General features: G+C 31.7%; 1 protein-coding gene across 1 annotated transcript in view; it reads right to left on the bottom strand.

The window, feature by feature from the left end:
* Positions 1 to 3,617: 3,617 nt before the first annotated feature.
* Positions 3,618 to 12,979, bottom strand: part of HSP-25_8 (Heat shock protein) — a 39,971-nt gene continuing 30,609 nt past the window's right edge. The window contains exons 5-6 of the mRNA XM_012939495.3: positions 9,897 to 10,053; positions 3,618 to 6,184 (exon numbers count right to left, since the gene is read on the bottom strand). Coding sequence (XP_012794949.1) covers positions 5,901 to 6,184; positions 9,897 to 10,053 — 441 coding nt within the window. The 3' untranslated portion in view covers positions 3,618 to 5,900. The remainder of the gene's footprint in view (positions 6,185 to 9,896; positions 10,054 to 12,979) is intronic.

Raw genomic sequence — 12,979 nt, 5'->3', positions numbered from 1 at the left:
ACCTTTTCTATTACTATATCATTTCGATCTATATGATAATACAAAGCACTTACGACCATATATTAATAGTAAACAGAGTTGTGTTATATATGTTTCACTCAAAATCATATTGTACAACATTTAATTTGTAGGAATTTAAGCAAATGCAATGAAGTGAACTCACACTTTAAAATGTTCGTCGTTCTCGATGTATTCATTTTAAGGTTAAGAACTAAATGATACAGAATCTCAAACTTCAAGTAATGTCATAGGATTACTTTTATATAAAATATGAATTCCTGACAGTAATTGATAATTAAATACATATCATCATTTGCAATTACTAAATTCTTAGTGTGTTTATTTTGCTATTCATCATATAATCTCAGTTCTTTTTTTGATAAACTTATTCGATTACTTTCAAATATTTTACTTTAAGCTTATTGATTTACATTAGAACCTTCTCTCTCTCTCTCTAATAGCTTATCAAAACTCAGTGGTCTAATGGTTAAGTGCTCGCGCGCGAAGCCAGTAGGTCCTGGGTTCGAATCCCGCGGGGGGCGGGTTCGTGGATGCCCACTGCTGAGAAGTCCCATACTAGGACGAAACGGCCGTCCAGTGCTTCCAGGTTTTCCATGGTGGTCTAGCTTCAATTGACTCATGATTTCAACCAGTAAAAGTTAACCATGTTTTGTTTTTCAAAAGAAGTGATAAGTAATAATCCGCATAATAATAATTAGAGTCAATAAGCAAATTAATTAGGTTTATAAGACGAAATTTATTTTTAAAAAAAATAGATTTCCATTTTGTTAATAGATGGAAATTTCCAAATATCTTAACCTCAGTAGTTTAGAAAACTCCCTAGAATATTCAAAAAAAAACAAAGAATTTTTTGAGCAAACAATGTCTTTTGTAATCATTTCATCATCAGGCTCTACAATTATAAGTCTATCACTATTGTAATACTTTACAAAGATCAAAATACAGTATGTATGAATGAATTTGACAATGTTATATGTTGAAAAAATAGGTGAATGTTTGCATCTGTTACGACATTAAATTGTATTATTTATAAATTAGAAAGATCATTTAATAAAGGCCGGAATAATTTGATTTGTTATGAAAAAATTATGAACTAATAAATAGAATAAAAAGACTGATAAAACAATGACAGAGGAATTTCGATAATGTCATAAGAAGACGATTATTATCAGAACTATGTGATATATTAGCGCAATACATTTCGAACAATCTGATCACACATATACTTGTCGAGAACATTTATACATAAAAAAACAGGTCAACTGGACTAGAAATGGAGGGTAAGAGGAGACAAGGATAATAATAATAATAATAAGAGTAGTAATAATAATGTGAACACAATTTGAAACCTAATCACTCTGCATAATAAGCCAATATTACCAGGGTAGGTTTAAGGTGAGAACAAACTGTTTTTGAATACACAAAGGGGGTTTGAATTTTCGTATGACTAAGGCTTCAATAAACCTTAGTATACGTCCTTTTACACTTTTATATATAAATGTTCTTAACAAGTATATGTGTGATTAGATTGTTCGAAATGTATTGAGCTAATATATCACATAGTTCTGATAATATTCGTCTTCTTATTACATTATTGAAATCCATCAAAGGGACTAATTGCTTTAAATGACAGAGGAATTTGCACTTCAAAAAAAAAACAAAGTGAAGTTTTTATGAAGTTGTGAAATTACTGATCAGAATAATACGAAGACATGTGGATAAAGATAGCAAAAACAATTAAATTTGACTAAGAAAAGTTGTATGTATATTAGTCATATCAAGTCATTCTATAGTTAAGATTAATTGTCCCTAAGGTTGGCCAAGATTAAAGAATGGATTGCATATATTTTTTTCATTTTCATACATAGTTGCGGGTTTTAGTCTAAATGACATTTGATTTTGCGCTCTGAAGGACTATGATTTTAGCAAACTTTAGCAGAAAATCACTAACCAGATAAACTATTGACAAAGAATGATTTATACTGACGCCTTCATCAGTTAATTCAACAATTTACATTTTACTGTCGATATATGGATGAAATGTTCATCCTCTATAAAGACAGTACATTACAATATGAGGTTCTTAGGCAGTTTATGAAAATACAACCAGCCATTACGTTTGCATCTAAAAACGAAGAAAGTGAAGTCAGGATAACCTTTTCGGACGTTCTATTAACGAACACAGCTAATAGGTCCATAAGAAGACATTCAAACAGGAAACGTACTGGGACGGGATGCACAGAATCGTCATCATATACCTCAGAATAAAATGAGCTATCAGATTTTTGACTAACACTTTGTTCTGTTAATAAAAAACCAGTCCACAAGAGAAGAAATTCAAAATAAATGTCCAAACAATGAAAATATATTTATGAACAAAAACCAATCAAATTCTGTGCTGATATAACAATCGATTAATTAGTTGTGAAAAAATACTAAAAGCCCTCTTCTTCTCGAAATACGTCCTGATGGTGTTATTTAGGAAGACAATGAAAGCTTCACGATTGGATAATCCAGCTCAGAAAATAAGTCATTTCTAAAATCCTCCCCCAGAGGTACAATCTTACACATCATCGTAATTTAAAAAAGCCAGCTAAAAAATAAATTGAATGCATTATTTAATGTAAAAATTAAAGTACCTGTATCATACTTTCGAATGTGAGTTTTCTTTGAAATAGAATTATTGTAAAGTTAACTGAATAGAACTATTCAAATGTTCAAATACAAAACTATTAATTTGACACCAATTGTCTTTCAAATACTCTATCAAAATATCACTCATTGAAAATAAATAATAATTTTATTTGAGACCTGTATAAACAGTTTCGACTGGCGTTTAATTTGATGGAAATATAACCGTTATTGGTGTGACTTGTTCATCAAAATTCCTATCCAATACATATTTTAAAATCATTTTTTGACATTTCTCTCATCTAGAGTATGTTCTTTACTCTCCTAGTTAACGTTTATCGACTGACCCAATAGCGTGATTGCGTTGTACAATGACGTACATATCGATCAAGCAAAAACCATTTAAGTTCATTTTCTATTTTAAACAAATATCTGTCAAGGAAAATGGAGAACTTAATATTCAGAACTGAGTGAGTGTTACTTCTTAAACCAAACAACTATCATGCCCACCAGCTACACATCTAATAAATAAAGACCATTTAAAGAGACTTTCTATCACAAACTGAACAAAGATAAGTTTAAAAATCATAGAAAAACAGTGAGCTCTGAACAGTAACTCTTACACCATAGTTTGAGACTTCCAAATAGTGTGCATCTTTTAGCACACACAAACACACACACAATCAAACCCAACATATTTGGATTTCACATCGACTAAGATATCTCAATGGTATCACAACTTTCAACTTTAATCAATTTGTGATATAACACTATCAGCCACATATTATGTTATTGTCAGTCAGTTACTGTTATATTATCATAGTTTTATTCAGGAATTTCAGTCAGGCTGTAATTCGAGGGTACAAATATGACAAATATTTTATTCCAGTTGGAAATAAGAATAGAATTAGTTACAATACTGTACACACACTGACACAAGATAATTGTATCCTATCCCTATGGGTGTGTGAACGCATTTATCATAAATACACAAACCACGGTTGTATGAAGAGTAAAGATATAAATATGATGATAAGGAAGCACATTCACTTGTTTGCCCATAGATATAAGAGGAAGGACACAATCTTCCAACTACTACAAATAATAGCACCTTAACATTTCTTTTATGTAGTGTTGTACTTATCTATTTGGTCAGAGTGCTCTTGTCTTCCTACAAATAATATACACACATAGATGTACGATTATGCGAATAGAACTTCGATCAAATGTGACATGTCAAAACTAATTCTAAAAATAGCGAAACATATTTACCTTTTTCAGTTCTTTTGCTAGAAATATTTATTGTGAAATTTCATTTATAATACAATGAATGTGATATTTCGGCCGTCCTTCATGTTTTACATTTCCCAATCAATTAACTAGACTACTGTCTTTTCTGTTAAATTGTTTAGGTAAACATGTACATGTAAATCTCGATATCAATACCTTTATTTCGTACGCGAACACGGTTTGTGTATTTATGATAAATGCGTTCACACACCCATAGGGATAGGATACAATTATCTTGTGTCAGTGTGTGTATAGTATTGTAACTAATTCTATTCTTATTTCCAACTGGAATAAAATTTGTCATATTTGTACCCTCGAATTACAGCCTGACTGAAATTCCTGAATAAAACTATGGTAATATAACAGTAACTGACCGACAATGACGTGACACTGACAGTTTCCTATTGTTTCTATACGATATTAATTCCCTCCTCTCTTTGCTAAGAATTATAACTTTTTTTGTTTGATCGAATTTTCCCATTGATGTTTAGGACTGCAATTGACCAGTCACTTATTAGCATATGTGCATCCTGTTGAAAACGCGACGGCTTTTGAAGTGAACGGTACTGGGTTGGAGTTCCCGAGTGAACATCTACTTCAGCTGACGGGTCCCAGATGGGAATACTGGGTTCCATTGTTAGCCACCATCCGTCCATCTCTGATTATAATTACAACTTTGTTTACCTAAGCTTTTATTTAATTGATCTTTATCAATTATTTACATAAAATGCCTTGACAAGTATTTGTGTGACCTGATTGTTTGAAATGTATAGCTAAAATACATCAAATTTTTTTCAGATCAACTCTCTTCCCATTGTTCTATCAGGATGACATGATATGTAGGTAACAGGGTTACGTCATAAATCGATTAAAATTAAAATTCATGATATCATTAAGACATAACTCAATGATGTGAAAATATCTTAATAGGTTTTGTTCTGATGCCAGGAAAATAACTCTGAAATTACTGTTCAAATTGATTATCCTGTTCAAGAACATTACAAAAAAACCCCAAATAATATACAATCTGTCTTAAATGACTACTCCTGACAATGTCAGTACAAACCATTTGGATTTATATTGCAGTAAAGCAAAACAAGAATAAATTCAATCTTTTAAAAAGTGTTTATTAGTTGAAATTAAGCATTATGAATAGGCTAACCAAATTAACATTATTAATGAGTGTTGTCGTAGTGATGATAAAAATGTTGGTATAGTCATAGTAGTGATAGTGCACATAGTCACCTCCATCTTCCTTGTATTAATCACCAGTACTTTTTTTGGAAAAACAACTAGAGTGTATGCATATCTCCCTCATACATTCGCAGAAAAATGATATGATAAGCAAAAAATTTCCGTTTTACATAGTAAAATAATGTAACCATTAAAGAACGAATGATTGCATGCGAAAATGTTAATTATGTATAGATAAATAAATAAGTTTCACAATAATAAGATAAACAGCATAACTACCTTCTCATCTCATCTTTGGAAAAGTAGCAAAAAAGAAACAGTGAAGACATAACGCATAAACTGGAGATAAAAATAAACATATAAAAAGGGTTGGAGAAAAAGTTAACTGATAAATAAAACAGTTTTGGATCATTTTTAGAATGGAAAACACTGGACAAATTTTTCTTTGAGAAAAAAAGCACGTCAATCTCATGATTGACAGTCATTATTGATTAGATGTAGAAAATCATTAATTGTAATAGCAAAGTGATGCAGCAATAATATTTGAATAAAAGCAAATAAAACATTAAAGAATTAGTTATTCCCATTCCCCTACAAAATAACTACACACTTGTTGTGTGGTGTAACACATTAAGGTATTACTAACAAAAACATTTTATTTATAAAGAACACATGTTATTCATTCCCTTTCCCTCTCTCTCTCTCCAACCCTTCTTCGCATACACAAAATATTCATGATGAATTGAGTTTTTTTCCTACTCAACCTAAACTGTGCATAATAATGGCGCTTCAACGACAAGTGTTGTTCCAATCAATTGAGCAGTAACTGAAAATGGATCTACTGTTTCAGGAACTTCAAATGACTGAGTGAATTCGGCAGTGGAAGTTGATTTTGCTTCAGTTTTCTTTTGACAACCAGTTATAACTATACGATTAGAATCCATACGAACGCATAATTCATCAGCTTTATAAATTGGATCTACAGTGACTTCAAGATGTAGTTTTCTTCCATTGATGCCATCTTTCATTATTGTTGGTTCAGAACAACCTAGATAAAATTTCAAAAGATAACAATATATCAATTGATTGTATCGTATCCCTAATTTTAATGTCGTTGTAATGATGTAATGGAATGTAACAACATTTTACCGATACATATTTGTATCAGACTTTATGTTGATTACGATTGACTTTGTACACATTCTTTCCTTTCATAATAGATCTGATAAATAAATATCGGTAAAAAATTACCAGATATAAAATTACTAATGTAAATTAATACAGCATTGATAATAATTTTGTTTCCAGGACAATGTTTTCTTCTTTTTTTTAAAAAAACAAAGAGAAATTTTAATCTCATTATCAATAAATAGATAAGAAGAAAACTCTAGGAATCCGATGAAAACCAATTCTTTTTCATCTTTATTTTAATAAACGTTGAAAAAGTTTCAATTAAAGTATTAATACAAGGATAATCAATAGATAATTATATAAGTGTAAATAATCCAATAAAACTATACTTTATTACAACTTAAATAAGTATCTAGCAAGACTTTTTCAAGGAAATAAATATTCCATATACTCACATCATTCAAGTATCCATTCAGTAAATTAGATAATTTGGTTTAAAATACTTTTATTTAAAATAAAGAATTTAAATATTTTTCAGAGGTGTAGATTATCTTATTTGAACAACTTAACTGAATAACGAATCAACAAAGATGGATAGTGGCTAGCAGTGGAATCCAGGACGCGCGTTTCGTCCTATTTGAGACACGTCAGCTAGATGTACCTGTTACAAGTAAAATAACACCTAGTGAATTTAAACTTCACCTCATTGCACAAGCAGGTGGCTATCAGGACTCAGTTGCTAAGTGGATAACGCGACAGCGTTTGAAGCGAACGGTACTGGATTCGAGTTCCGGAATGAACATCAACTCTGGAATGCAGATACATCCAGCTGACGAGTCCCAGATAAAACGGAACGCGCGTTCTGGATTCCACTGCTAGCCACTATCCATCTTTGCTTAAACATCTTGTAACTTAAGGCTACATCGAGGCAATTCACACAGGATGCACATATGCCAACAAAAGACTGACCAATCGCAATCCTAAATAACAATGGGGAGATACAATTAGATCAACACCAAGTGGATTTGAATAATGAATAATTTCGAGACTTATTAAGAAAAAAATATACTTAAAAAAAAGACAATGTTATTGTTATGTTCGCTACTTAATCAACGCTGCATACGGTATGCAACTACGGCACTCGAACGTATAGAACCCTACAGTCCCAAAATTAGAAGACAGGAGAAAATCGGAAAATTATTTGTTGGGTAAAAATCAAAATGTACAGAAAATCAAGGGTATTTATTGATATTAGCATTTGTTGTATGAACATTATAATTCAGCCACAAAGAGGCAAGTTATGCTACTATCCAGTTGTAGCATGCCACGTTGATATTCTAGAAAGCTCCATCATGTTCTGATTGGACGGAAACTCTTCAACTCTCTTAGGATCTCTGGAGGCTCCGTTGAAATTCTCGAAAACCGTCCCAACAGTTACATACATATAATATAAAGGTGATCTTATTTAAATGTATTTTGTTAAATAAAGTATGATTAATTATGTTTTTCATTTAAGATTCATATTGAAGATTTTCGCATTTTTGTTTAAAGATTTTAACAATGAAAGAAAAAAGATTAATGAGCTTGTATGTGTGTTGTTTACACGTATATAATTACAACTGGTTAATTTACATTTTAATAAAAACCATAAAAATGAAATAATCAATAAATTGATTTTTTTTTTCCAAATCAATTCATTCAACCAAATAAACACATGAACAAATAGAAGAAACAAACCCTGTTAAAACTATATCATAGAAAAGAATATGTAAACTAAATTCATGATGAATGAAAATAACCGCCTTATTTTTTTTTTTTATTAAATCATGAATACTGACACATGAACACATTGATTTAAGACAACAGGTTAACAGAGCACAAGAAGAAAGTTAAGGCTGATTGATTTGGATAACAAGGGATTTCAATAATAATAGGTAAAGTTAGAGAATTTTCTTATGAATACGTATGTGGGAACTTTATGTACGTATGGTAATGGATTTATCAATGGGAAGTAAAATCTCAATGCTTTTGATTCAATATGTATGATAAATAACGCTAAACTATGAGTCTTAGTTGAATAGTTAGTATTAGCAAAATGTTGTACTATCGAGTTTCTTGTGTATTCATTCTTGCCTCTTTTTAATTTAGCATGAAAATATTGTTGAACGCACTTGAATAGAAACTGAATCGAACGGTTGATATACCCAGCCACACAACAAAACGTAAAATGAGAAATGTAAATTGAAGTGAATGAATTTAATAACTTATCTTTTAAGGCTTTGGAAAAATTAAGTTGACTGGAAATTACTAATCTCAATGTTTAAGGTAATGATAAAATATAGTGTTATAGTTATGAGTCACAATTTCTGAAAAGTAGGAATTAACATGTAGAGTTATCTCCTAAATTATAATTTTTCATATCTCTTAATCAGCACATCAAGGAAGAACAAAAACGGCTGAAAACTATAACACAGATAGTAGTGAAAAGCCAACAAAAAGTAAGGAAGGTGGAAAGAATTGAGAAAAAAGTTCGAGAATGGAAGACATAAAATAACATAATATTTAAGAATTAGAAAAATGATGAAGTACCATTGCAATTAATTCTAAACTATTGATAATGGTCATTTTTTGTGCATCTCAAACCAACCAGTCAATACCTTGATGGACTATAACAGTTTCTTGACCCAGTAGTAGTAATACATTCAAACATTTCGAGAAATTCTTTAATGTTAGGCTGCATAGATTTTAGTGGATCAATGTAGTAAACAAAACTTTCTGACCATTTCTTTTGATGAAGGCTTATTACATCAAGTAATTAATACCTTGAAAGTATTTATGGATGAATTCTTTAAGAATATATTAAATGATTAGTTGTTCATTGTCTAAAAAGGTTTTTAATTAATTAAATCGCTATTAATCGCGTAGTCAAACCGACTCCGAAAACAAATGCTTTTAGTTTACTAATAATATTCACATAATGTATAAATTATTTTGGAAATATGCTAGAATTCAGAAATCCACCAACCACTTGTTTCATAGCCCTACTTGTAAAACAGAGCTTGAAATTATCCATAGAATCATGATTGAACAACAGTTTCTTTCTTGTTTAAATGATTAGTAACTAGACGAAAGATATGGTTTGACAGGAATTCATTGTTTTCCTCAGAATGACTGGCTGTTTAAGCAAGAATTGTTTTCGATATCAATAATATCATACAAAGTCATATCATAGTCAGTCAGCTACAACGTAGGACCAGGCACATATGTGTATCGGTCCAGGTTGCCATACCGCATCAGCACAACAAGATGAACACCGGATTCATAGGAGTGGTTAGGTCAAAGGTGGTAATATATAAGAGAAAGACTGCATATAGAGATATAGTACAAGAAGAAAAAATTGGTTCGTAGAAAGAAAGATATGAAGCGATTTTAATCTCTTAGTTTACGGGAAGACAGGGAGTGTATACACCGACGCCATTGTGATCGACTCTGAGCCATGTCACCAAGAGTCTCTAACCATTGGTTACGATAGTCATAAGTTGAGGCTAAGACCTCTTCATTATAATACTGGACAGCAATGATTTAGTAAAATTCAGAATAAAATATAGAATCATAGTGATGCAACTAACCGGTTACAGTTAAACAAACTGGTGTTTTATTACTATTAGGAGTGGCTTTTATCTCAGATTCAGCACGTGGTCGGATGCCAAGTTGACGATCATCTTGAAATGTGATTGTTCGATAGTCAGGAGCTTTAACAGGTGCATCTAGTATCAATACACCATCCTGTTAATAATAAAAAATTCAAATCAATAAAGTGAGTTTCAAATAACAATTTATAAACTGTGTGTAAAAGGAGAAAACTGTAAGTGCTTGTTCTTGAAATAAGTATCTTAAAATGAATCTAAAAAAAGCATCTGGGTGTAAAGGTAGGATGACCGAAATATGTTAAGTTACTAGTGTTCCAATCACGAAAATGACTTGGTTACAATATCTCCAATGGACGAATTCACAGACAATCAATCTATCAGTTATAAACAAGGTGGAACCTTGTACGATTTTGTCTTTCGGTCCAATTTGTCATGCCTCAAATCAGCACAATAAGAAACGAAATTTACTGAATAAAAAATCAGGAATGATTGGGAGTAATAATATGTTTGAAAGTAGAAACTAAACTACAGAAGTATAGTTTGAAAGGAATAAATATGATCGGGAAATGAAGACTATGGAGTAGTACCAAACACTAAATCTAAAGGAAAATAAATAATGAATATATGTGCACCACTGAAACTGACTTAGTCCCATGTCAATTTAAATCTTCAACAACAGAGTACAATTATTCCTTGGTCTCCAGTGGAGAATATCCACAAATTCACACAGGTCTAAGCGGCAGGCAATGACTACATAGGGTATGCAATATTGCTAATGTAGCCACCTTATTCCAAAATAATTCTACAATTTATTTATCTATTCTGAAGAATGTACCTACATTAAGTCACGAAACGTCAGAAATACAAATTTCTACTCATTGTAATATCACAAAAATATATTTACCATTACTTCTATAATAACCAGCATTGTGTGTCGGAGTAGGCAGTATCTGAGTACTCGCAGTAATGAAAGCTGATGACCTGATCAAGAGAACTATTACATCTAATCAAACCCTACGCTTAAGTTCACAACTGCAAAGCTGGTAGTCCCGCGACAAGTGAACAAACATTTAAGCATATTATTTGACGAAATATTTTGAAGACTATTCATGTCTTCTACCTTCCTAGACTATCTTTTATAGCTCTAAAGCAAAGCACAGTATACGAGCTCTTTGATGATCACGCAAGCGTCCTTCTTGCGTTATAAGTAGTACAAGATGAAAACACCCCATCAAGCTTTTTATGTTAATCCAGAGATTTCGCTACCATGGTTGGTGAGGCCTCTGACACGAATCAAGTGGCTAAGCTACTCGACCATTTCGTCCCCTATTGTCAGACTAACTATAAGTCCAAAATGACTGATAGCATACGTTTTGTCGATTTCAGCAATGAGCGAAATATTTAGATACGAATAACAGCTAGGGAAAATCATCAATATTAAGTACTTGAGAAACAAGTCGTTCACTTTTTACTATTTAAAGATGCTGAACACTATAACTCCATTTACTGAATAATCCTATACTATTTAAAATGGAAATTGTATTTGTTGTATTTTCTTTAAAAAAACGGTTCCACGAAATCATTGATAAGAGTATTACTACACTGATAAACCGGTCAATTTTTGAATTGACACTATCAGACTCATGATACTTTATTCAAACAAATTATGAAGGTAGAAATTTGATAAACAACACTAGACAATAGATTAGAGTGAAAGAGAATATACATTCCCATTGTCGATGAACTGTTTAATTATTATAAACCTGAATCCAAGGCAAATTTCAAGAGAGATTTTGCTCAATTTAACTGTAGTTGAGTGAGAAATGTGCTACCTCGCTAATTAACTGAATCTGAAAACTCAGGCCATTTGGATCCGAATTCAGTGTCTCAACGATATTGTACCCTGTGATATCCAATTCGTGATCATGATCACTTACAGATTTTCTTGTACGTGGTGTTGAAGAGTCTTAAACTAGGGAGAACACAGCTATCCGATAGCTCAATGGTTTTCTAGTTCATCACTCATATTTCTATCGTACAAGTAGACATGTTTAATTTTATAACGAATCCTATTATTTTAACCATGACTAATTAAGTCAGTCTAAAGTCCCTTCAAGATTATCATTGAGATTTTCAACTCTATTCATTAAAAGCTGACTTCATATCGCATCCGACTGTCAAACGAAGGTTTAGTCAGTTTGATTTATCAGATCTTACAGGAGATTGAGATAACTGTTGTTTTCTGTACAGTGTTGTCTATTGGCGAATGACATGCATATCTCTCCTACACTTGAAAGGCTTGTAATCATAGTACCGTTTTCTGTATGCGTGTGTGACAATGGATTGTAGTAGCCATGTTTAGTGTTAGCAATCAATACCTGCTAAAGAGTGTTATCCCTTGTCTATAATTACAGTCATTTCCATTCATCACACTGAAGTTCATACAAAGTAGTATAGTTCTTAAAGAAACGATTACATACACACATGCATACATACATACAAACATTATTATTACCATTATTATCACTATCATTATTATACAAAGAATATCTAGGCAGTTTTGAATAATGACTGTTATTTAGCCTCAACGTTTAAAAGTGAAACTTCACACATGAGTAAATTTATGCATACAGATGGAGACTATCTAAACCAATTAGACATAACGGATTCATATAAGATTATTAAAATTGTAAACAGAATCGTCTTAGGCAAAATTTCTTGGATACTTCATCTTAAATTACCTATCTCAATGAGCGTGGTCATTGGTCAAGAAGAGAAAACCTCTAGTTTCACTCACTCAGTTTGCATTCAGTTTAAATGAAAGAAATAAGTTCATTCTGTTATAGCAGGATGTATGAGTTATTTAGTTGAGATGGTGGAGAAGATTTGTAGCTCAGGTGGATGATTTTGGTGGAGTTTCGTTCTCTGAGCTGGATGGTATGGTCGTGGAGCTTTCATCGTTCTTCTGAACGACATCATCAGCACAAACTTCAGATAGAAGTGAAGTGTTTGAATTTCTCCATATGTGTCTCAAAGCTTGTTCTGTGCACCTCGATGTTGAT

The sequence above is a fragment of the Schistosoma haematobium genome, chromosome 1 (assembly GCF_000699445.3).
Source record: "Schistosoma haematobium chromosome 1, whole genome shotgun sequence".
In the NCBI taxonomy this organism is placed as follows: Eukaryota; Metazoa; Platyhelminthes; class Trematoda; order Strigeidida; family Schistosomatidae; genus Schistosoma; species Schistosoma haematobium.
Note: the sequence above shows the minus strand (reverse complement) of the source record. Positions and strands in the feature narration are given on the sequence as shown.